At 42.2% G+C, this 27604-nt stretch overlaps 1 protein-coding gene across 1 annotated transcript in view; it reads right to left on the bottom strand.

Moving 5' to 3' along the window:
- LOC124721597 (Kruppel-like factor 2) overlaps nucleotides 1–12746 on the bottom strand; it is a 161787-nt gene extending 149041 nt beyond the window's left edge. The window contains exon 1 of the mRNA XM_047246649.1: nucleotides 12631–12746. Within this exon, the coding sequence (XP_047102605.1) occupies nucleotides 12631–12705 (75 nt within the window). The 5' untranslated portion in view covers nucleotides 12706–12746. The remainder of the gene's footprint in view (nucleotides 1–12630) is intronic.
- Nucleotides 12747–27604: the final 14858 nt, after the last annotated feature.

The following is a 27604-nucleotide window of genomic DNA, read 5'->3' as shown; positions in this document are numbered from 1 at the left end:
TTACGTTTTGACTTGGGCTGATGCACAGTCCTGCAGTATTCATTTGATAGTACCCACATAGCGAAAATTGCGATTATAAGTAAGTAATTTCATAGTCATAGGCGACCATGATCTTTAAAAATTTGATTAGATGCGACCTTCCAATTTTATGGGTTCTTCTCTGCGACTTAAGAAAGAGGCTTTTAGGTGTTCCCCATATGCGGTTTGCCTCTTTGTTTTTCTGCAGTGCCCTGTATGATCTGTAATACGTGATCTTATTTTAATTTTAGCCGATAAATAATTTTTGGTGCATGTTTTAGTCCAATTTTTAAATGTTACTAGTTCTACTTAAGAATTTTTGCAGTATTTTCTTACAGCTATGCTTGCTGTGAATGGTTACTTACTACAGTCCAGTAAATCGATTATTTAAACAAATTTATGCGGGCCTATAGGTAATAATGACACTGTAAAATTCGTGTGCTAAAATCTTTTCGCCGTACATACGTTTGTTTTTCGAAACAAGTTAAAAATCTGTCATTAAACCTATTTCAACAAAGTGCAGGGCAAACTCGTTCAGACTACACGACAATGAAACCTTATCACATGACAAAGAACAACGTGCAGTGTTTATTGTATATGTACCGAATATTGTACAGTGATAAGGGCGTTCACCGATGTCGCGGGATGTCACGAAAAGTAACGTCCCATACGCAGAATGTCTTCTAAGACGACAAGTTCTGTCCAGAAGACGGATATCCGTGACAAGTCGCTTCTGTCTGCCACAGCTCAATAGATTAGGGCTTGGACACACTCAAAAAAGTGACTAGTAAGTAAATACTGTAGAGCTCGGGCTCACTCTCAAAATAACCAGGAAGTACGTGAACACAGATTGTGTTTGCAACAGCAGCTACCACGTTTCTTTCTAATCGTCGCATTTCATATTGAAGTGAAATGGCCGGCCAGAGTGGTTTGAGCGGTTCTAGGCGCTACAGTCAGGAACTGCGCGACCGCTGCAGTCGCAGGTTCGAATCCTGCGTCGGGCATGGATGTGTGTGATGTCCTTAGGTTAGTTAGGTTTAAGTAGTTCTAAGTTCTAGGGGACTGATGACCTCAGAAGTTAAGTCCGATAGTGCTAAGAGAAATTCGAACCATTTTTTGAAGTGAAATGTATAAACAAGTAAATGTGGCAGGTATTGCAGGTTACACAGTAAGTTTTAGAACTGATGGATCTAGAGGATAAGTTTAATATAATAACCAGATAGGGACAATACTAATCCCCAGGAAACGTGTATTCTCAGACGCGACCTGTTTTCCGCCCGCTTTTTGCTATCCTCGTCACTATCTTCATATCGAGAACTCTTAACCCATCAAAATATGTTGCTGCCCTCGTCCTCTATGTTTTCTCAGCATTCTTTCCCATCATCATTCAAGTGTGAGTTTGCTTGGAAAAATATGAATTCATGGCATGGTGTTTTGAAAATAAACAATGAACCTCATTTTGCCATTAATAAACAAACAGGAAGACCCGTCTTTACCTATGTTTACTTCGGCTCGTTACTAACACATAGGAATAATGTTACACTCAAGGAAGACATTTTTAATCGTACACGCTAAATATATATATTTTCGAATACCGATTGCGTCTACGTAGGATTTGGCCCACGCAAGTCGACCAACAAAATAAATGGTAGCCTTGATTAAAATATGAAAATGTCTTTCTCGCAATGTTTAAGAGCCGCAAGACAAGTCACACACAAAACATTTATGCTAGCTTAAACAATTTTCCTCTAAAAACCATGAATACTGACTCTTATTTTACGTTCCGGTAAGTCTTTTAATTAAATGAAATTATAACATTAGTTTGGGATATAGCATCTTTATCTTATTGAAGCACATTGACAGATTGACGTTAAATTGCGTTCCATGTAAGTGGAAGGAAAGCCGTTAAGTCTCTCGGATAGTATTCCTGAGACACGGATTTGCAGCTATTACAATTACAATTTTCGGACGAAAATACCGGATTGGTTCCACAAAAATCTCACTGCTGGTTCCTTTCTCAACCTTGTCCAGCCCGAATTGGAGCTCCACCTCCGCTGCTCTCGATGTAGGTGAAACCTTAAACTCTAACGTATTATAAGAGAGATAAATTTTACTGACACATTTCGCCATTGACTCAGTAACACGTCTTCTCTACAACTATCGATGACAACTAAAAAAAAAGTCTGTGTAAGAGATATGCCAAGTTAAGTGTCAGTTTCAGTTGCAGACGATCCATAGTCGTCCTAGAACAGAATTTGCCGCGAACAACTGTGGTAACGTATGTGAGACTCGGACGTGTCGCTAACACCCCTGTGACTCAGAATCAGCCAAGCGGCTCCTTTCGTTAAAGGCTACACGTTTTCACAGTTAAGATTCTGTCTGAGCAAAAGGAAGGTGCTTCGCGAAGGGGAAAAACAAGCAAGGTGGGATGCGAGCGGAAAAAGCGTGGCAGGCCGATTGCAGTGGGCCGGGTGAAGGATGGCGGCCGCTCACTATATCAACGGACGAAAGCGCCAACCACTGTCTTCTTTGCGCCGGCAATCGGACACGGCCAATTAGAAATATTTCCGTGCGAGCTAAGAGGGCTAAGGCAACAAAAGGATCCGGCGTGGTTTGCCGGTGGGTGTGGAACGCGACCTTGGCTCGCCGCACTCACTTCTCTGCACGCCTTCTGCTGCCGGCTTCGAAAAGCAGTCTAACGGTTCCTTGAGAGCCGCTTTATTTTGTAAATTTTATTTAATCTGTTGGCATTTAGCTTGCGTCATAGAGTTTGTTTATGCGTACAGTCATACACTTGAAGTTTTACATACCTTAGTGCTTTGCAAGGCATGGTCCCCATTTGGTAGGTATGCCTTTGCTGATCCCGAGCAGCTTGCCGCTTAGCGAGTAATGGAAACTATTACAGTTCAACATGAATTAAGAACAGCGGCCCAGCTCGATATTTTTAAGACAATTCACGTAAGCACACACACACACACACACACACACACACACACACGCACACACACACACACACACACACACACACACCATCAAGCACATAGTTGTCGGAAACTAATCACTAAGCATGCACGGCCGTAGGGAATGAGGTAAACTAATAGTAATTTCTTGATACATCGTTACGCCAATGTTGTAATGTGGATCCAACATGACGGAGCCCCGGCACACTTGGCAGAATCAGTACGCGCAGCATTAACCCGTAATTTCGACAAGCTAGGGAGGACCTGTACCTTGGCCTGTAAGATCACCGGATATCATTCTATTACATTTCATTTTCTGGGGCTACATGAAAACCGAGGTTTGTGTGCTCTACGCCCGTGGTGGAGTTAGTTACAAGAATTCTTGCAGCGGCCATAAGCGTACAGAATACGTCCCATATTTTCCTACATGCACGGGAGGCGCTACTACGTCAGTACTGGCACTTCTCACTTGTCAGAAACTGATGGCACTCATTTCGAACATTTATCGTAACACTGATAAGAAGAAGGACTGAAAAAATTTAAAATTGTTTTATTCTCAGTCAGATCGACTGACCTCGTGGGCACTCTGTACTAACTCTACTATGTATTTATGACACCTAGTTGCTTAACAAACTATATTTGTTATTGTTTCCATCTTAAAATTTGTCGCTTTTGGCACTAAAGTTTTGAGCAGCCTGTAGACTTACGCATGTACAAACGTGAAATTTGTTTCATTTTAAATCCTTTAGTATTTCTCTGCATACATAGTATGGCCAAAATAGAGAGTAATATTTAAGGTTCTCAGTCATCATGTTAAAAAAGATAAGTTTTTAAAAACATTTAGCATCCGTGTTACGAGACAGTCTCGCATATCACATCAGGGGAAGAAACTTTCATTTCACTTACTATGTGCTGCATTTTACCAATGGCTCATACCATCTTAGAAAAAAAATATTCGAAGTCCCCATCTTATGCCTCTCCCGGAGCCATACATGCTCAAATACATTTCGCGTGAAAAGAGAGGATGCGCTCACAAAATGAAACATAAACACACAAATGAGATAGGCGTCAAAATTCAGTGTCTCTCAACTATGAAACTAAGAGTCTGCACATCCACAGTGACATGGAATTTTCTGATTTCTAAGTGAGAAACTCTATTCATAACTATAGCTCATTACTTTAGGCATATCCTGTATATAATACAGGAATATTTCACGAATATAAAGTGAATGCACGTCAGCACTTAAACTGCATTCCATCACCGTGTCTGACGATAATTCAAAAGTCTATACACCTCTACCATGTTAATTCGACCATCGGCACGGGAACTCTTCGTTAACACCCTTAGCTGTAAGCCGAATAAGGGATACTAATTCATGGCCTAACAACCACGGAGTCACCGATGTGCAGGTTCTAACAGTGTCATCAGAGAAGTGTACACTGCTTGTCATCAGCGTATATGAAGCTGAACTGGCTAGACAATCATGATTCAAAGTATTATGGGAATATAAAATACACATGTGACCTACAACAGTTATGCTGACGAAATCTGGTTCCGAATTACGTTATACTATCGAAAGAGTATATTGGGAAATCTTCATTTCATTATTTTAATTAAACTCAGCTTATTAAGTGCATGTCCTCAGGTCGATAAACTAGCCCTTCCATAATGCGGCTACACCTTATTTCTAATAACACCTCATGAGATAGGATGTTTTTAACGAAACGGAAAATGTACTAAGTGTAGCGGTTACTTGGCTGCATGATGAGTATAAAAGTAAAAATTTCGAAGTTGTGATTCCTAGAGTGCGACGCAATACAACACTGCCCTACTAGAAGCTGCACGAGTGCTATCGAGAAACACTGCCGGATTGTTTGTCAGCTTGCAAAGACTGTAATTATTTCTTTCTCTTTGTCTTTCTAGTTGCCCTGAAACTCTCTTGCGTCACTTGAAAATTTTAAATGCAAACAAAATTGATCCAAATGGTTACCACGTTTACTTATTTCCTTTCTTTACGTTTCCTCCGGTAGGCCAGAAGTGCATCTACAGATTTGTCTAATTATTGATCACTAATACATCTTCGCGTTAATTTCTGTGAGTTATTTCCTTGTTTTCGGATACTCTTATTTTATAATCATTTAATACTATTACTGAAACCATGTTTTAGTTTATTTCATACTGTGATGGTTCGGTTTGCTGCAGCTCTCCATGCTACTCTGTTTCGTGCAACTCTTTTCGTCTATGCTCAACTACCGCACCCTTAATCCATCTGAACCCACTTACAGTAGGGAATCCTTGGCCTCCTCCCACAATTTTTACCCTCCACGCTTTCGTCCATTTCCTATATAACTATTCCCTTACGCCTCAGACAACGTCACATTAATTGATCCCTTCTTTTAGTCGGGTGGTGCCATAAATTAATTTTCCCTTCAACTCGTTTCAATATCTCTTCATTAGCAATCGGATCTACTCATCTAACATTCAGAGTCCATCGTTATGACTACATTTAGTGTTTATCTTCCGCGTCTCAGCTGCATAAAACGCTACGCCACGCAAATTACAATGAAATCAGTAGACAAAGAAATTTTAAAAAGTGTTGGCATGACAGTGAAAAGGGAGCGAAAAGTACGTTTATAAAAAGTAAAGTCAGATGATAGTGGGTTTTTCAACGAATTTGTCTTTATCAATTAAATGGATAAATCAGGGGAAAAATGCAGGATTCTTGTCGTCAAACAAAATAAGTGCAACGCAGGAGAACCGCACAAACGACTGTAATGATGAATGCTACGAAACAAGTTTGTTAGTGATGTTGCCAATCGCTTCTTCATACATCAGCTGACTGGAAGGATTTGGTTTTTGTGTGAAGCTCCTTACATGGCAGTAGTGACAAGGACCTTTCCTGATTAAAATAAACGAACAAGCTCTTCAGTTTAACAGTAAACATACTTGCGGGTGATTTTCAAGATGAGATTAGAATTTGGGATGGGACCACCGATCTTCACAACGCAAATCGGTGAACGAAGAAAGAAGCATTCTGCTTATAACCGTTTCAAAGTGTCTGTTTAGGATCAACCTGCTGCGATCAGAGTCGTGCGATTTACCATAACGAAGCCCGTTAAAATTGTTGTAAACATACAACTCTAGCAATTAAAAATACACCTTAGTCTATTTACTTGCACCCTTTCGTTTTCATATCAGCCAAATTTTTAATAGGTATTGTAGGATGTGTCGTACAGGGAAAGATAATGTTACGTTCGGTTTTACAATGGTAACGAATCAGAGTATCAGGTTGTTCTGCAAAAAAGTATGAATTTTCTGTGTTTCAATACAACAAAATATTTGTAACAGTCTGTAATGACACTTATGCACACAAAGCAAAGATCAAGGCTAGAATGATGGTCAGAATATCAGATAGTACAAATTTTGTGCCTTGTTCCGTTACTCCCATTTTTGTAGCTTTAAATGCACCAAGCTATTACGTGTGTTGCACCTTAACGATATCCGAAATCACTTGTACTGTTGCATCTGATGCAAGGAGATAATATCCTCCGTTAATGATCGTAATAGTGTATTATTTTTACAAAGATTAGTTTGCTCAAGATCATAATTTTAAATTACATAACATACATTTCTGACTTCGACCACATTATATCAGCCATTTTGTGTTATGTTACAACAGAATACCTTGTTACTTTATCCAGATGATTTATGGTGGCTGAATTCGTTGTGGAAATGTCGTGGAGAACAAACCACATGAACATGCCTCATATTCAAAATGACTGTATGATTATCCTTAATTGTTTACATTTATCAGATGCCAAGTTTGCTAACGAACAAGACCGCTCGACTAATCCCGCGCGGCTAATGAATCAACAATGTAGTAATCATCATGTAATTCAAATAGACATTGTCCCCGTTCTTATTATATTATTCACATTATCGAATTTTTGTTCGTATGTGCCTGCCTGCAACTTTCAAAGTGGCATTACTTGTTCGTGAAACAGTGAAACACCGTCTTTTCCAACTCTGCCCATTATTAACCTCATTGTAAGTGGTTTCTAATCCATTTAGCTGTAATTTTGAGACTGTGAACGGAAATCTGTAGATTATTTACCGATAAATGACCTCGTTGTTTAATTATGTCATTTTTTTAAAAAAAATCACTGCGAGCTAATACTGGGGTAGCTCCTTGGACTAGGCCAAGAACTATACCATCACCCGCCTTCAGGCGGTACTAGAAGTCAATCTTTAATCGCCTCCCTACCAAAATAGAGTTAAACGTCTAAGGAAGTAGAATACGTCTTTGTAATAGTTTTCTTTTAAACGATGATTTAGATTTGGATAGCAAACGAAGACTGAAAATTTCCACTGACAGTTCAAGCAAAGATTAGCTTACGAACCGTTTAAAATGTTGAAAGTGTTTTTGTCGAATATTTTCGCAAGCAGGCTCCTTTTGCCACCATGGTAATCAATTATAACGGTTAAATACGTTTTGTTTCAGTTTCTGTGAACCATTTTAGTTTATTACCTGTATCTGTCGTCAAAAATTAATTCTACTGCTTGATAAATTTTATGGAAGATATTCAGCTACTTTATTTCTATTACATCTTATTCAGTTCTTCTTCTCCCTTCAAGTGTTAGACACTAGAACTTGTCGCGGCCCCAGCTGTTGCTCTCATCTCTTAGTTGGTCGTTCGACGCTCTTCTTCTTTCGTCGTCACTTAGGCTGAATGTCAACAAACAATAATTTACGTCCCCAACTAATGGCGCAATGTACCTAGAACAGTAAAATTACGAATAACGGCAGAAAGCTACCATGAGGAAACACTTCTGTCAAATTACGTTCCACGGAATAAGTTGAATTCGTAATAAAAAGGATGGTAGATGAAAACCACATTAATTAAGGCGTTATTAATGAGGAGTAAATGCTAAAGCTTTATTAATGAGGGGTAAATGCTAGCTAGCGTCGCGAGCAGGGAAATAGCTGGATCGTGACTGGAGAATTTACAACTGTCATAAAAGTTTCAGAACGTGTTGTAAGCGGAAGTAATTTATTTGCGAATATTTTCAAGCGAAATATAGACGTCTTCCTAAAACAGCGCACTGTCATTGACTCAGCTGGAGTAGGATAACGTCATTTCTATGTACAACTGAAGGTGATTTAAGAAGTGTCCATTTCATCCATCACGTTTTGAAATAAGATTGTAAAACGTAAGATCACGATTGTAAGTAATTTCTTAAAACACGTCCATGACGGAATTGTGTAGAACCAGTTGCTGTGGTGACCTTATTGACACAAGCAGCTCTTGCTGTAATCTTGGAAAATATTAATGCCGTTTTATTCATTTCGATTTCAATAGTTATTATCAACTATTTCTACTTTACGTTATTATTAACGTAGATAAGAAGTAAAGCTTTCACTAATATGAAAATTGGTCTCTTCACCTTCTAATTGCAAGCATGCTCTTTCATTAAAAAGAATTTCTTTGATTAATTTCGACTTGAAAATCAGCTTGCACCAGCAGTAATGAGAGATATGTAGTTTATTGTTCAACTCTAGCTACAATGCAACTACATATTTATATTTTTTAGAGAATGCACCTTTACTCTGCAGCGGAGCGCGTGCTGTTTTGAAACTTTATGGCTGATAAAAATTGCCTTTCACGGACAATGCTTTTACCGGTAACAGCATTTCCCGAATACAAGGTTTCGAGTTCGAGTCCACAACGGGTACAAAAATTTTATTTGTATTTTTTATTTACACTAATCATTATATTTAGTGAAAGTCTTGTTGAATCTACAAAAATAACCCTTGAACTTATAAGAATTAAGCTCTGCATTCTAAGATTACTATCCAGACTTTTCAGCACATAACCAGTGTCCACTAGGACAGGTAATACTTACTCTAAACCAGTCTCTCAGAATTAGCGAGAATGTTCTACATCTATTTGGAGCTAAAAAAGAGATTTGATATTCTTAAAATTTGTTCAGTTACTACGATAACCCCTTGCATGACATCGGAGTAATCTCAAGTCAGACGTTCCTAGACAGTGCTCAGTATATGAATAATTACCAATGGCTGAAATAAATTCTAAATAATTACTGAAACTACAGTTTACTGGGTAAAAACTAGCTGATAAAAGAAACGCAGCCAAGCGTGACATATCACTAGTGTGTCCAATATTCGATGGCATATCACTAACAAACAACAGCGGTATGGTTGTTAAAGTTGTACATATCGTCAAACTTTGTTTGCAGACTGCACCAGGAAAAACCTCACTAGTAGTTCCTATATCCCCACCATACACAGAATGCATGTACTTGTATGGCTTAATCATATTCCCGACTTGACTTTTAGTAGAACACACTAAAATGATTCCGATCGCATGACGGTTGTCGTCAGATTACGACCGAATTAGCTTCAAGCGAAAAAATGCTGAAGGAAGCATCACGCCTCTTCAGCGATAGTGTCATTTTCACTTTCTTTGTTTTCGCTTTACCCAGTGGCAAGAATATCTTGACTCTGCACAACGCTTCTAACGACCATACTGTTAGCGACCGAAACCACGTTACACAAGGGACTACATGCAATTTGAAACCAAAGAAGACCTATAGTTTCGATAACACTGTCAGTCTAAAGACCATGATAGAGAATACAATCTTGTTTAAACGAAAACTACAAATATTTTATCAGTTTAGTTGAGTTTAGGATAAACAATTTATCAGTAGCTTCATTTGGTTTTTTTCGTGTGCGCGTAGGTCATTGCTAATTGAGTAATAGCTTAAAATATTGACGAATATAGAAAGAATTTTTCTCTTCCGTACTATTAGGTACATGAGATTATGTTCGTTTAAGGAGGTTGTGAAGTCGATACACGACTCTGACGCTTTTGATAATATTTGTTAATGTTTGAGCGAGAAGCGAAGTCATATTAAAAATTTTGAACACCAAATCTAATTTTGCAGTTATATTTTCTTTGTTGTTTTAATATCAAAAACTGTTTTGTACGTTAGAAACTCTAGCTTAGGTTCGCAGTGTCTGTGGCTCCACTACGGGCGTTTTGCTACCGTTTATACATGGGAAGATATGATTGTTGGAAATTTACTAAGATGTTATTGTGTTAAGGCAACCGTATACTTTAAGCGACCATATGCGAATTTCGCTTCACTGTTGCCCAAAAACAAGTAAAACGTTGTTGATCTCATTAAAGCCTAAAATATAGTTACGGGTTCAGTCAATGGCATATTTAACGAACGGTAACTGAAAAGTATTTACTGTCCAATAGTTTGCACGAAAATACATGTTTCTTAGATTTTTTCCTTGAAATCCTTTTCCCTGTACCGATTTGCTTATCGAACATTTGATATTTCTGTACAATTAAGAGACCTTTGTGCTGAGCAGAAAGAGAGCGACGACAACAAATATTCGATACAGAGAAACAGAAGGATGTTAAAAAACGAATTTTCCGTTGTCGCCATCGAAATCAATGCTCTTAAAAATTCAGTTATACTACTTCTAAACGACGAGGCAAATATGTAGCTTTATCATACATTAAAAACAATGAAAGTAACCATAATAACGTTCAGAAGAGCAATCGCAGAACAACATGTGTAGGTAATGCAGGATACAGACAACTAATTGTTTCGTGATGTGAAAAATAATTCTATATCAGTAACAAAACGACAGTGATGACCCTGTAGAGATATTTTTGTGCTCATGTAAGAGCGATATCGGTTTTCCCTAAGCTGGTCCATAATTTTAATCGGGTGATTGACTTTTCCCTTGCAATATTATTAATGGGCAAACTTGGCGGGCGGTGCGGGAGTATTGGGTTTCACGAGGTCGCCCGTACGGTTACCGCTGCCGCTCGCTCCAAATATTCCGGGATCCAGAGAAGCGCCGTGCAAGCCCACCGGTTTGACAGTCACGTGGAACAGAGTACACCGCAGATATGTTGGCAGAGTTTGTCTCTAGAGATAAAATGTTTTCTATATTTGTTCTTTCCTCTTTCTCTGGAGGAATAAAAGTTTCTACCTCGATGGTGGCAAAATACGATCGCTCTTTCTAGTGGAAACCAACTCGTTACTGCAGAATCGTTTTGGAAGTAGTTCGTTGTACGGCATCACAAAAATAGATGCTTATAAGGCCAGATGACTGTCTGTTGCGCAAATATATACCCATGTTTTTGTGCTCTGTACGTTGTCCCATCACCTACATTGTAACATATTTCAGTTACAGCTTCGCCTCACAGAAATTCACGATGATAAAGACTGACGCTAAAAATGGCATCTGGGGATTCAAAGTCTAAATTAAAAATCCTTATGATTAACAGTGGATTGCTTTTGTATTAAAGTCTTTGGAACAGGGAATGTTTGTTGCCGACAGTAACTAACAGAGAACGATCAGCGCAGAAGAGTTTTGAGTAACGGTTCAATCGGCTACAGTGTGACGTGAATGAAGACATAAGATGTACTGTGCAGCTTCCGTCTGCAATGAGAGAAAGGTTAAGAAAGTAATTAGCACATCTGCTGCAAGTGTGCATGCTCTCTTTGACGTCACTGTGTCTTGCTGAGGCACGTCTGGTACATGGATTAAACGAGATTACTTATACGCCTTTGTCTACCTCTTGTCAGGCAAAGATTATCACCAGAGTCAGCAGTCAGAAAGTAAAAATGATAACAAAGTCACTCAGCATTGTTACAGCGAAAGCAGAAGGCCTCACTTAACGTTTGTGTCTGGAATTCTCATACGTCCTAGGCCCTCGAAGTTCGTTCTCCACCCGGCAGAGGCAATAAAGAAAAATGATACTGGTAGATTCAAAGTATTATCCGTAAGGAATCAGGGCTCGAAACATTGCCTGTTTCCTTATCGCAAAAGGCGGTGAGACGCACGGATAGCTACGTACGAATAAGTTTTGCACGAAGTGAGCGCCGCTGCCGGCTAAGTGCGGGATCTCATGCCGTGGGTCGCTTACAGCGTGATGCGATGGATGACCAAATTATTCTTTCACCATCGTCAGCTGGTAAGCAGTCATATCCCAGGGCTTGAAATCACAAGTGTCTATCACCCGACCAGTTTCGTACACTGTGTTGCACTGAGGTAACAGTCGCAGAACAGATACAGACAAAACTGCCGCCTACCGTGGAATCCAACAGGATGGCAACAGTTACCTCCTGCACATTTCACGCCCCGCTCACTGCTCTGTTCTCCGTGACACGCATCCTCGTTTTCAGTGTATACAACTGTTATTTAACTCTTTTCGATGGGCAATGTATCACTGAAATGTAATACAGAGAATTTCTCGGGGCTCCTACGCTTTAAGCATCTGACGAAATTGTTGTGTCAATGTTGCACTGCTAACTTCATCTTCTGTCGCATTCTAATCGTACATGATACGCATGTTAATGTCGGAATGGAAGCAGAAAGATTTTTGACACAAGTTTCAGCTGTATTGTCCTCTTTGAAGCTTCACAACAATGGGCCCAGCGCAATCTACATTTTCGGAGGCAACCCACAACACAGACGCAAAACGTAATGCCGAGTTACTCGCACGTCACAGTCCACACGACCACCGTCGACGCACCGAGACTTGCTCCCGCCCACGAGAGCATCCCAAAGCAGCTGACAGCAAGTAAAAGGCGAGTACTCACGTCGTGGAAGATCTCGGGCGACGCGGAAGACATGTTGGCGCGCTCCGCAAGCACGGAGCCAGCGGCCAGCGGCATCAAAACGCGGCCACGCACGCGCACACAGCCGCCTGCTTCACACACCGACAACTGTTCTCATTGGACTACTTTTCCGAATACCTGTAACACAGATCTCCCCTCCCCGACTCCCTCCCCCCACGGCGCCGCTGGCCACTCTCCCCCCACCAGCGCGCCGGTCGGCCACGGCCTCAGCTTGCGTGCAACATAATTATTCTCCGTTACAAAGAGCTCCTTTTTTGTTATTTGCTATGTGTTGTTTCATTGTATTCTTTTCTAACCTTATCCGCGGCCCTTTTTTCGTGCACGGCGTCTTCGCCGCTGTGCCCTCCGCTGCGCCACCTCTCTTCCACTACCCCCTCCCCCTCTGCTATTCTCCTTCTCTCCTTCTCTCCCCGTCTTCGCCCCCCGCGACTGCTTTCTCATCGCGTGCATGCGGGGGCGCACGGCGCCACAGTAGTAGTACGGTAGTAACATTTGCCCAATCGGTGAAGAGTAGCGCTGGGAACCCGGCCAATGAGCTGTTTTATCGGAGGTAATGCGTCTCTGGGAGCTTTGAGCTGTCTTAGAGCGACAGTACGGCATGCAGCTGAACCGGTTCGTGCGAATGCTGCGCACCAGTTTCGAACACGCGCCCGTCGGCGACATTGCAGTTCTATCCGTCTTTGCGTGTGCCTGTCTGTACTCCGCTGTCAGGTAGCGTAGTGTACCGTTAGAGGCCAACAGGGTCGCCGCGAGTGATATTAACACGGGATACTATAGAAAAGAATAAACAGATTTGACTGAGCTACCGAAATCAAATTATAAGATCTGACTGTTGAGTTGTACATAATTTTTGTTGATGCAAACCTCATCATCATCATCATCATTTAAGACTGATTATGCCTTTCAGCGTTCAGTCTGGAGCATAGCCCCGCTTATACAGTTCCTCCATGATCCCCTATTCAGTGCTAACATTGGTGCCTCTTCTGATGTTAAACCTATTACTTCAAAATCATTCTTAACCGAATCCAGGTACCTTCTCCTAGGTCTGCCCCGACTCCTCTTACCCTCTACTGCTGAATCCATGAGTCTCTTGGGTAACCTTGCTTCTCCCATGCGTGTAACATGACCCCACCATCTAAGCCTGTTCGCCCTGACTGCTACATCTATAGAGTTCATTCCCAGTTTTTCTTTGATTTCCTCATTGTGGACACCCTCCTGCCATTGTTCCCATCTACTAGTACCTGCAATCATCCTAGCTACTTTCATATCCGTAACCTCAACCTTGTTGATAAGGTAACCTGAATCCACCCAGCTTTCGCTCCCATACAACAAAGTTGGTCGAAAGATTGAACGGTGCACAGATAACTTAGTCTTGGTACTGACTTCCTTCTTGCAGAAGAGAGTAGATCGTAGCTGACCGCTCACTGCATTACCTTTGCTACACCTCGCTTCCAGTTCCTTCACTATGTTGCCATCCTGTGAGAATATGCATCCTAAGTACTTGAAACCGTCCACCTGTTCTAACTTTGTTCCTCCTATTTGGCACTCAATCCGTTTATATGTCTTTCCCACTGACATTACTTTCGTTTTGGAGATGCTAATCTTCATACCATAGTCCTTACATTTCTGATCTAGCTCTGAAATATTACTTTGCAAACTTGCAGCCTTGTCTTACCCCTGAAACTACTCTGAACCATGAACTCAATTTACCGTCAACTCTAACTGCTGCCTGACTATCCATGTAAAGACCTTTAATTGCTTGCAAAAGTTTGCCTCCTATTCCATAATCTTGTAGAACAGAGAATAACTTCCTCCTAGGAACCCGGTCATATGCCTTTTCTAGATCTATAAAGCATAGATACAATTCCCTGTTCCACTCATAACACTTCTCCATTATTTGCCGTAAGCTAAAGATCTGGTCCTGACAGCCTCTAAGAGGCCTAAACCCACACTGATTTTCCTCCAATTGGTCCTCAACTAACAAACCTAAGTCGTCAAATTTCCTGGAGCGTCGCTCGCACTTCTTGATATTACACTGTTGTCACGGTGTTCCCTGTAAATTTACCAAATCCGTTATCACTTTTGTGCGAGACTTCAGTTGACACCACGCTGTTTAACGCATAAAATGCCCGCGGCCCGTGGTTTTGCGGTATCGTTCTCTCTTCACGCGCACTTGGTCCCGGGTTCGATTCCCGGCGGCGTCAGGGATTTTCTCTGCCTCGAGATGACTGGGTGTTGTGTGTCCTTCATCATGATTTCATCCTCATTCACTCGCAATTCGCCGTAGTGGCGTTAAAGAACTTGTGAGAGCGGCATCCGAACCGCCCCGCGAGGGGTCTTCCGGCCACCAATGCCATATGCTCATTATTATTAACGCATAAAATGTGACTGAAATCAGATGAGATACATGTTATTCATTTGGTGTCACTGAAGTTAAAATTCACCACTATCGCTTTGGAATTGTAGACGTATTTATCCAGCGATCAGTGGCGTTGTGGCCAGGGTCTTCAGCTCTTAATAATTATTTTAAAAATTTGGTCGTATATGGGCGTTTCTCGAAATGATTCCATTAGAATTATATACAAAAAACCATGTCAAAGTATGAGAAACATCTCAACTGACTATGCGATGTACTAATGGGACGATTGTTGGGATATATCGCTATTGCTATATTATTAGTGCTGCAATCAATGTTTTCTGTGCAAGGATTATGCGCTCTATGAAGAATCACAGTAAATATCATTGCGACCACATACTTACGTCAAAAGTTACCCAGACTCAGTTTCGAAAAAGAAAAAGCACATGTTTGTCGACTAGCAGATCAGACAACTTTTTAATGACGCTCAGTTCGAGTTAGTGCAAAAAGGGCGAGGAGAATACAGTATGGCGATCCTTTGAGAATGTTTCGAATGGGTTTTCGGGAAACTTCACAATTAAAGGAACTTAAAAAAACTTGTAGATGTTCTGCTGAGCCTGTGTGTTTGCATAAACATACATATAAAAGATAACAAATTTCCATACTAATAAAGAAGCGGAAATGTTTACAAATATCCTGCACCTAGACTCCATTTCATTCAACAATTAGACTAAATTAGGGCACTGATTACGCTGCAGCTTAGAAACATTCACAAAAATTCAACAACACTGAGGCATATAAAATATCACGCTTCAGTGTTGTGCCGACTATGTTGGGAAAACAGACACTAGGTTGAAAAACCATTTTCCAAGAACACATGAATGCCTTTAGACTTAACTCCTTCGAAAAATGAGTTATTGCACAGCATATGGTCGAAGCTAAACACATTATCAACAAGACAGAAATCAAACTGGTAGTCTTATGCAATGCACCCAAGAGTAAGGCCCTAGATCTGTTAGAGCAAATAGAGCTTAAATAAGCCGAATTAATTTACAACTCTGACATGTGATACTGCATAATAACTTTCATCTTTGCTTGTTTCATATTATACTGTACTTGTGAAGGGTTTCAAAGTGTACAAACAAATGTGCACATTGTTTTATGTGATATGCAGTTGCAAAATGGACAAATAAAAGTCTGCTGAAATTGCAGCGTTGAAAATGTTCTTCCTGGACCATGGTAATTTTTTTACTGTTTTTCCTCCTGTCTAATGAATACAGTCACGTCTACAATTGCAAAAACTGACAAAACAAAATATACTGGGTTGTTATAATCATAGTGCAGACTCACAGAGGTCCAGTGTGTGTATAGCAGCGAAACTTGGTAGATACTCTAATGCGTTAACGCGGAACCAATTTACGCTGGAAAACATAGTTCCAGTTTTGGTCACCAGGTGCAAATCTGGCGCTGTGAATGCAAGAAAGACGTATAGAAATGTTTCCATGGATTATAAACGGGACATGGACAGAAAAAGTCAAACAAGTGATAAAGGCATAATGTTGAGCTTATTATTAACCGCCTCTAAGACAGTTTGTTCCATATGAGCAATGCAGACAACGACGCTCCAGATTTGAACCTGGTGGCCACAATTGAAACGATTTTTCTTTCCAGTGTTAATCGATTCTGTATTTAATGCACTGACATATCTATCAAGCTGCGCTGCCATGCGATAATTACAACCCACGCTGGACCTCCGTGAGTGGCTGCAATTGTAACCACAGAGTACATGAATATATTTATGACTGATCTGGGGGTATACAGGCTGCAAGATCTAGAGCACAGAGGTGCCAGCTCTGAGAGCAAGAATGGCTCTAACATGGCTGACCATCCAGCCGAACTGAGCTCGCTTGACAGATGCGGATACTTTATTCCATGTTGCTTAACTCTGTGGCAAAGTTCATCAGTCGCAGTACCTAGCGAGTGGTGGTGTGCCAGTCCCCCATGCCGCGTGTATCAAAGGGTACGAAAACTGGAGAATTTGCTGGCCAGGACAGGTCATGAGAGCCTGGGAAACATGCGATCTGTCGTTATACTGTTGAAGCATAACGGCACAGACTTCGAAGATATGACACTACCGTCAGCCTTAACACATCAGAAATACACGGTACAGTCACATTAATGCGACCACCGCCTACGTTCGACGTCGACGTGCAATAACCACTTACAGACGGCAGGTGTCAGCACTACAAGTACAAGATTTATAAAGCTTGTCGGGTACCCGGAAAACAGCGCAGTCGTTTTCGTCATGCGGAAACGGAGCGAACTGTCTGACTTCAAAAGGGGATGATCATTGGCTTTCAGGCTAAGGAGAAAGCATTTCCGAAACTGCTAAGTTTTTTAAACTGATTGCGTGCCGCCTAGGTTAAATTACATCGTGCATGGCAAAATGGCGTTATCCAAAACCGGCACCGAGCGAGGTTGTGCAGTGGCTAGCACACTAGACTCGCATTCGGGAGGACGACGGTTCAACCCCCGTCCGGCCATCCTGATTTAGGTTTTCCATGATTTCCCTAAATCGCTCCAGGCAAATGCCGGAATAGTTCCTTTCAAAGGACACGATCGACTTCCTTCCCTGTTCTTCACTAATCCGATGACACCGATGATCTCGCTTTCTGGTCTCCTCCCCCAAACAACCCAACCCAAAACCGGCACCAAGGCAACCACGGGCCATAGATCACAGGGCGGCGGAGATGTGTATGGGTGAATAGAAGTGCAACTGTCGAACAACTGACCGCCCAGATGAGACCATAGGCTTCCAACAATGCCTCCTCAACGACAGTTCATCGAAAGTTGCTGCGTATGGGCCTCCACAGCAAGCGACTGGTTAATGCTCTCGTGCTGACCGCTGTTCATCTGCGTCGAAGGCGGAAATTTGCACGCGAGTGCCGTAACTGGACGTCCACTGAATGGCGAGAGGTGGTCTTTCAAATGAATCACGCTGTATGCTCCATCGGAGAGATGGCCGTTAGCATATACACCATGAAACGTCTGAAAGCGAATACTGCACCGTGTATAACGCCTGCTGCCTACATTAGCGGGTATGGATACCAGACGTGATGGTGTTGTGTAACCAGTGGTACCCCATGCCATCAAGCCAGGAGCTGACCTCATACGACTGTGACGAATGCAATCTACGTTCGTGGTCTTCGGAGTCTACACACTCGGATATGTACGTCGTGATGCTGTACACCCGGGACTCGTCTGAAAATACGACACAGTGCCACTCCCATATCCAGTTAAGCGCACCACTGACGACACAACTCTCTCTGCTGACCCGTGAAGGTAAGTCGCATTAGTGGTCATCGTGAGGACAACTCGTGTCGTTCCGCCGTCATCACACTGTCGTCGTGGATACTCATCTTGCTGCAAATAAGCGCATTACCTGTACGATCCTGACGGCTGAGGAAACTATATGTCTGTTCTTTCATGCGCTAGTCAGCCGCGCGGGATTAGCCGAGCGGTCTGAGGCGCTGCTGTCGTGGACTGTGCGGCTGGTCCCGGCGGAGGTTCGAATCCTCCCTCGGACATGGGTGTGTGTGTTTGTCCTTAGGATAATTTAGGTTAAGTAGTGTGTAAGCTTAGGGACTAATGACCTTAGCAGTTAAGTCCAATAAGATTTCACACACATTTGAACATGTGCTAGTAGCGTAGGACCGTTGAGATACTGGATAGCGCTGAGCTCGGCCCTCCTCAAACCTTTGATTCCATAACCGCATGAAAGCCGTGGCATACTGACCAACGCAAGCAGCAATCAGCTGCAGTGTCGATCAGCTGTCGGGATCTGACACTTGATAGTGTACGTTTCTCCTCCTTAGTGGAGGCGTAACACGATCTTCTCATAAATAACAATATTTCTGAATAGAATGTTTCCTTGAACAGCGACGAGCCAAAACATCATGACCACCTGCTTAATAGCTCATTGGTCTATCTTATGCAAATTTTGACGTTTATAGCTGTCGAATTATGGCACCGAATTTTTTTATGGAACTGTATACATTTCTGTGACATTGAAAAGAGCTTTCAAAGATGACTTCGAGACATAACATGTGTGGAACGTAATGAAATATTAAGATTACCGAACCGCAAACTGGCACACTGCTGTCAGGAGAAGGCGTCCCGTATCGTCTGCTCTACTGAACCAAATGAAAGCAAACACGTAATTCAAGTAAGATTCATGTGTTTGCCTGTACGCTTGCTGCTCACTTGTTTCTCCCCTGTTGTTGAAGCAATCAGACAACCTGTTCCTGAAGTATTTCAACTTTCACAACGTATACGACGTTCTAAACTGTGTATGGCTTTTATTTATGGTGAATGTTGCCAAACTGATTGAGCAGCGATACAGTTACATGCTAAAAGGTATCCTGATCGTTCCAAGTCCTGTTTTTGTGGATATTATTTTAAAAAATCTAGAAATTATAAATGTGAAAAATAATGTGGGACAATGAGAAGCAACAGAAACTGGCGAAAGAATTGCAACTGACATTTCAGCAGCGGTAAAATACAGACCTTTGAGGTTTGCTAAGGACAACGTAATTCTGTCAGAGACAGCACAGGACTTGGAACGGCAGATAAACGTAATGGACAGTGTTCTGAAAGGAGGATGTACGGTGAGCGTCAACAAAAGCATAACGAGGGTAATGGATATAGTCGAATCAAATTAGGTGATTCTAAAAGAATTAGATTGGAAAATAAGACTCTAAAATGAGTTTTAAATGATAATTAAATCGACATTCTAACTGCATACAGGCGTTGAGAAACGTCATTGGAGACATGTTGAAAATGTGTGCCCCGACCGGAACTCGAACTTGGGATCTCCTGCTTGCATGGCAGACGCTATATCCACCGAGGACACAGAGGATAGTACGCCTGTGGGGACTTATCCCTTGCACGCTCCACCACATTCCCAACATGTCCACACCACTACGTCCGGTCGGGGCACACATTTTCAACATGTCCCCAACGACGTATATCAACGCCTGTTTAGAGCTAGGGTGTCGACTTAATTATCATTTCATTCTAGAAAAGCTGCACGGTCATCAATGGTATCTGTTCTCTTGGGATCAGATACCACCTTCATATATAGTCGAGTTTTGCTATTCCGTCAGTAAAATAACTGACTACGGCCGAAGAAGAGACGATATAAAATGTACACTGCCAATGGCCAGAAAAGCGTTTCTGAACAAGAGAAATTTGGTAATGTCGAATATAGATTTAAATGTTAGGAGGTCTTTTCTGAAGGATTTGTCTGGAAGGTAGCCTTTTATGGACGCGAAACATGAACGATTAACAATTTAGACAAGAATAGAATAGTGGGTTTTGAGATGTGGTGCTACAGAAGAATGCTGGAGATTAGGTGGATACATAGTACACTACAGACCATTAAAATTGCTACACCAAGAAGATATGCAGATGATAAACGGGTATTCATTGGACAAATATATTATACTAGAACTGACATGTGATTACATTTTCACGCAATTTGGGTGCATAGACACTGAGAAATCAGTACCCAGGACAACCACCTCTGGGCGTAATAACAGCCTTGATACGCCTGGGCATTGAGCCACACAGAGCTTGGATGGCGTGTACAGGTACAGCTGCCCATGCATCTTCAACACGACACCACAATTCATCAAGAGTAGTGACTGGCGTATTGAGCCGAGCCAGTTGCTCGGCCACCATTGACTAGACGTTTTCAATTGGTGAGAGATCTGGAGAATGTGCTGGCCAGGGCAGCAATCGAACATTTTCTGTATCCAGAAAATCCCGTACAGGACCTGCAAAATGCGGTCGTGCATAATCCTGCTGAAATGTAGGGTTTCGCAGGGATCGAATGAAGGGTAGAGCCACGGGTCGTAACACATCTGAAATGTAACGTCCACTGTTCAAAGAGCTGTCAATGCGAACAAGAGGTGACCGAGACGTGTAACCAATGGCACCCCATACCATCACGCCGGGTGATACGTCAGTATGGTGATGACGAATACACGCTTCCAATGTACGTTCACCGCGATGTCGCCAAACACGGATGCGACCATCATGATGCTGTAAACAGAACCCGGATTCATCCGAAAAAATGACGTTTTGCCATTCGTGCACCCAAGTTCGTCGTTGAGTACACCATCGCAGGCGCTCCTGTCTGTGATGCAGCGTCAAGGGTAACCGCAGCCACGGTCTCCGAGCTGATAGTCCATGCTGCTGCAAACGTCGTCGAAGTGTTCTTGCAGATGGTTGTTGTCTTGCAAACGTCCCCATCTGTTGACTCAGGGATCGAGTCGTGGTTGCACGATCAGTTACAGCCATGCGGATAAGATGCCTATCATCTCGACTGCTAGTGATACGAGGCCGTTGGGATCCAGCACGGCGTTCCGTATACCCACCTGAACCCATCGATTTCATATTCTGCTAACAGTGATTGGATCTGGACCAACGCGAGCAGCAATGTCGGGATACGATAAACCGCAATCGCGATAGGCTACAATCCGACCTTTATCAAAGTCGGAAACGGGATGGTACGCATTTCTCCTCCTTACACGAGGCATCACAACAACGTTTCACCAGGCAACGCCGGTCAACTGCTGTTTGTGTATGAGAAATCGGTTGGAAACTTTCCTCATGTCAGCACGTTGTAGGTGTCATCACTCGCGCCAACCTTGTGTGAATGCTCTGAAAAGCTAATGATTTGCATATCACAGCATCTTCTTCCTGTGGGTTAAATTTCGCGTCTGTAGCACGTCATCTTCGTGGTGTAGCAATTTTAATGGGCAGTAGTGTATAACTAATGAGGATATACTGAAGAGAACTGGGTAGAAAAGAAATTTATGAGATAACTTGAGTAAAAGAGGGGATCACCAGTTTAGTATTGGAGGGAAGCGGAGGGGGCGGGACGGGGAGGGGGGATTACTAATGTACAGAGAGACCAAACCAAGAGATAAATATAGTACGCAGGTTCAAAAGCGTGCCGGTTGCAGTAGTTATTGGGAAAGAAACAGAATTGCACAGGGTACAGTAGCGTAGAGAGCCACATCAAACAAGACTTCGGACGGAACACTACAACAACAAGACGAATTCCACAAGCCACTACGAGGCAGCTTCAATATGCGACTGGGATCAGCCAATGTAGTGTTCTGCGAGTGCTACATACCAGACGTAACATTTCCGAACTTTAATCTGAGAGTGAAATTGAAACATGACGACTACAAAAAAACAGCGAAGACTCCTGAAGACATGAAATACCGAATAAAGTATAGCTTTTCTTTCGATTTATCGCCTTTCGGGCCGTGTCCATTCAAACGTCTCAATACTAATGTCAGTTATGACGATGCGAAAGTAAGGGCAACACAACACCCAGTCGCCGGACGGAGAAATCTCCGACCCGGCCGGAAATCCAACTCGTAGTATAGCATGTATCAATGCTCAAGGTCAACATTTTTAACATTTTATATGACAGTCATAACAATAAACATGCGAACCGTACCTGATGTACGTTTTTGCGTACGTTTGGCACAGTAGGCCAGACCTCCTCTACTGACGGCGTGACAGTGGTTTGCGGCGTTGTTAGCTTCTTACAGTTTCATCAAGTTGCACACATGCTATGTCCTTGAAATTCTGTTCGAAGGCTTTTTCCAGTGTCACATAAAAAGTATATAGTTCGTTTAAAAAACAGTCGCTGCCGTAATTCGGCATACATAAACGGTAAAATTACTTGTGTACGTCATAAAATTCTGTACATAGTTCGCTGTAACTTAGCAAAACGGCATCTCGATCTGTTGACCCTTTTTGGATATACCTGGAATTGTCTGTTTTAAGTGTCTCGGATGTGTCTCCTAAGAGGCCTCAGGCGAATTTTCTCTGGTTTTTGGCAGATATTTGCAATTTCTTTCTTGTAGCGTCTTTCATGTGACAGCCAGCGTTAATGGTAAGCTTTGGTTTGTTTCCCGTTGTTTCGGTAGAGCGGTCCCAGATTAGTATAGGGCGATATACATTTTTTTCGATATTTATTAACAGGGACAGCGAACATGAATAATAAGCAGTACTCCTGCAGACAGCACCTTTCTAACTCGCTGTCTGCTGCCGCCGTGAGGCAGTCGCTGCAGGAGTACTGTTTATTCTTCATGTTCTCCTGTCTGAGTGATATCGATAAAACAAAAATATCGCACCAGACCAGTTTGGGAGAGCGTTATTGAATGGGCACGTAAGCTTCCTCTTTAAAAATCATTTTATTTGCACTGGAAACAAACTGACTGTTTTAGTTGACGTTTGTCGTCAGATTCCAGACATACTGACCATTATTTGTGTGGACTGGCTCCAGCTACACATTACAGAAACGAAATAGCAAATAGCTGTCCAAACACGAGAGAAAATGCACCTGATCACTCTTAGGAGAGACACCCTGTATACGTCCTCCTCCGCAGACACGGTCGCAAACCCACACCTTTGCGATGGTGCACGACTAGGCGGTAAGGTGGTTCGAATCTTGGTGGTGGAATATCTCCACTTCCATTATTTGACCGGCAAGGAGAGGAGAGGCTGTGGAATAAAGTTCCTGATCACCAACCTTCGCGCCAGTGTTCTGGATTAAATTCCAAAGCTCTCTGCAGTATGTCCTGAAGCGAGATCACGTGACATTGTTGATGGTGATAACCTCGGCAGCCCCTTTGATGATATTCGACAAGAGTAGGCTATGTGCCGGTACCAGGTTTCACCCTCTGCCTACCATTCTTCTTTACCAACACAAACCCAACTCTATGCTGTACATGCACTCATCATACTCATTCATCTACACATATGAACACTTGACACTTCGTAACTGGTCAGAGAAAGACAATGGCAAACCACTTCTACTAGGACCCTGCCAAGATTGGCGATGCAGGACTCCTCTCTATGTACTAGCCTTTTCTCCATGGGTTTGTCTGCATGTATGTTAGATACATATACTGCACACATCTCCTACTGCCCCAACTCTTGGTCTATCTCCTCCTCTCTCTGCTCTGCCCATCTCCTTCTCCTTCCTCTCTCAGCATCTCCTCCTTCATCAATCCCTTCTCCTCCTCTCTGCTCTGTGCTCTGTCCCTCTTCTCTGCACCCCCATCTTTGATTTGTTTCCTCCTTGCCCCCTCCCCCTCTCTGCCAATCTCCCAATTTGCCCCTATCCACCTCCTCCTCCTCTCTCCCTTCCCACTCCTACGTACTCTCTCTCTCTCTCTCTCTCTCTCTCTCTCTCTCTCTCTCTCTCTCTCTCCCATCCTTTTCTACTTCCTGTCGACCCATTCCTGTCTTCTCTCTCTCTGTTCATCCTTCCCTGCCGCCTCTCTCCTTATCCATGCCCTCCTGTCTCCCCCTCTCTATCAATTCCATCCTCTATCCACCTCAAACTTCCTCCAGCCATGCCATCTCCAAGTACAGCCCCTGCAAAACAGGTCAATAAAGTATTCTGATACTACTGCCACAACACACATGTTGTGGCGGGCAGCCTACATGTCAGGGGTTTGAAAATAGGTTTTTTTTTGCCACTAAAATAGAGGCTGCCTTGCAAAGGCAGTTGAGAAGGTGTGCCAATACTACTGCCACAGAACACACCTGTCGTGCAGGGAAACCAGTGGTGAAAAACCATTTTTGCCCATATTATAAACCCCACAGTGCTGATATTCATGAACTTTTCTGTTTGTGTGCGAAGTTTGGTTGAAATTGATGAAGGAGTTGAGAGGAGATTCCAGATGTACAATTGTCTGTACATATATACAGTGTGTGTTTCTTCTTTTTTAACTTCAAACAACTGAAGAACTCGAAAATGATGCATCATAAGAAAAAAGTGTTCTAGATGAAAAGTTAACGTTAGTAAAAGGGACATCTGTCTGTACTACAACTGGCTACATCCTAACCACCCTGCACATAGGTGGGTCAACTTTGTATTTTCAGATAATTTTAAAACTGGGGCAACCACAGCTAAAATAGTTATGCACAATTGCTTCAGGATACATACAATGAACAGTTTTTTTTTTTAAATGCAGGTGTTAAAACCACTGAAATGAAACTGAATGAGATGTCCAAATACAGCTGCAGCGGACCATTGAACATTTCCATCAGTTTCACTTGAATTGTTTTAACACCTGTATTAAAAAGAAATGTTCCCTTCACGAACTGTCAAGCAATCATGTATTTGTATTTTCAAATGGGATCCCCTATTTATATGCATATTGATATTCTACGCCAAAAAAATACTTACAGTCTACTAAACCACTGTTTCTCATTCATGATAGACGGTGCTGTAATCGACAAATATCAAATGTGCCTGCTTTTGCACAAAATAACCAACGCATTTGATCCTACATTTCATTTTCTATGTAAATGTAAACCTTTGTGTCCTAATGGTTGTTACTGGTGTTCACACGTTACTTGAGTGTTGCAAATGTGTTTGTACAGCACAGATAATATGGTTAGACATTTAAATTTCTGTCAAATAAGTTATCTGTATGGTAACGTAATTTTTTGTCCCCTAGGGGGTTAATTGTCATGTGGCCCCAAACAATCATAATACTTGATTTCGATGCCCACCCTCGGACGCCGTCATCAGGGCGACTGATTTTGGTGGTGTGCTGTAATGCATCTACTAACAGAATACAAACCACAACCATTGTAATAAGGTAAATGGTCCATGAAATGATAGTGACAAGTGCTCCCACCACAGATACACATATACCATGTAAACACTCACTTGCTCAACGACATCAAGCACTCCAGTGTTGAGAGGTTAGGGGACTCTCCGAAATTTAGCGACCCCAATGGTGAGAGACAAGGAAATTCACTGACATCAAGCATCCCAATGGGACTGAAAAACTATTCCATCTACGTCGTTATTCCTGGATCACACTAAAGTAGTTTGTAAGCAGGCACTGAAACTGCTAATAATATTCCACTGTACATTCAAATTTGTAACACGAAAGTAAATTTCGAACATAAAAATCAATCGTCAGAACTAAAACGTTTTCATTTACATTGTAAATGAAATGTGAAATCAGATGCTTCAGTTATAATTTGGAGAAATAGACAAACAGGCCCACTTGATATTAGTCGATTGCTGCGCCATCTACCATGAATGGAAAACAATTGTCTGAATAAACTGTACATATTTTTTGGTGTAGAATCCGCATGTGCAATACAAATCTGGTTTGATTTGAAAATACAACATAGGCCTTATCCATGCAGTAGGGGTGTTCAGAAGAGCTTTTCACCTAGGCTATTATTTCTTATTATACATCGTTATCGAAATATTTAGTTGTCTCAAGTTAAAACAAGCACCCTCCTCCTCTCCCTCTCTGTGTTCACCTCTTCCTCTCACTGTCAGTTCACCTCATCCTTCCCTCTATATCTGTCAGTCTCCACTACCATCTCTCTCTGTCTCTTCATCTCCTTGACACCCTCTCTCTGCCCATTTCCTCCATCCCCTCTCTCTGACCATATCTTCCTCCACACTCCCTCTGACGATAACCTTCTCCGATTTTGTCTTTCTATCTCCCCCTGCCCCTCTTCCTTTTCCATCTGTCCACCACCCCTCTATACCTTCTGCCCACCTTATACATCTCCCCCTCCTCCTCTCTCTCTCTGTCCATTTTCTCCCTCCCCCCCCTCTCTGTCCAGCCCATCCTCTATCCATCTAAACCGGATCCCAGCCATGCTCACTGGTACATGAAGCCCTTGCAATACATTTCAATAAAGGAGGCTTATACTACTCTGAAAACTTGCCTGTCCTGCAGGGCAGCCTACACATCAGGTGCTTGAAACTGATTTATTTGCCCCTGGCATACATGCCATCATGCAAAACAGGTCGATAAAGCAGGCTGATAGTACTCTAACACAACACACCTGTCATGCAGGGTAGCCACACCTCGGGGAATTTATTGAAGCTAGGAGGCTATAAACCCCACAGTGCTTAAATACCTCTAAAGTACATTACAGATTGATGTGGAAGTGCAATCATTTAAGAACAGTTCTTCACAGCTATAGAAATAAGCAAAATTGATGTAAAAGTTTTTTGTGACAGAAGCACCTGGAGTTGAATCAATAGGTCTAGAAATGCAATTATTATTAATAAAGAAAAGGCACTTCCTGACGAAGACTACTTTCATTCAGCACTTAATATCCAGATATAATAGTTCTCTTAACCGTTTGCCTAGCTGATAAGTACTTATACGTCTTGTTGCAATATCTTAATTGCAATAAAGGAGCAGGTGGCTCGAAAAGTACGTAGAGGTGAAGCATAACTCCAGTGACAACATTTCGAAAGTTGTTCAGGGATATTTCCTGAATATTTTAATTTAAGTGCACCGTGATCTCTGGCCTCTCGTTACAGAGTAATAATGTAATTACGCTTCATTCAGTTTGATGTGACCTTAGACCAACTCTCCATTCGTAAACGTATCCATACTGCTCTAGATCACTATTTACGCACAACTAACGCTTCTGAATCAACGAGTTAGACACAGAACCAAGCAGCACCGAATGCAAGCTTGAGAACAAAGA

Source organism: Schistocerca piceifrons, chromosome X, assembly GCF_021461385.2.
Source record: "Schistocerca piceifrons isolate TAMUIC-IGC-003096 chromosome X, iqSchPice1.1, whole genome shotgun sequence".
Taxonomy (NCBI): Eukaryota; Metazoa; Arthropoda; class Insecta; order Orthoptera; family Acrididae; genus Schistocerca; species Schistocerca piceifrons.
Note: the sequence above shows the minus strand (reverse complement) of the source record. Positions and strands in the feature narration are given on the sequence as shown.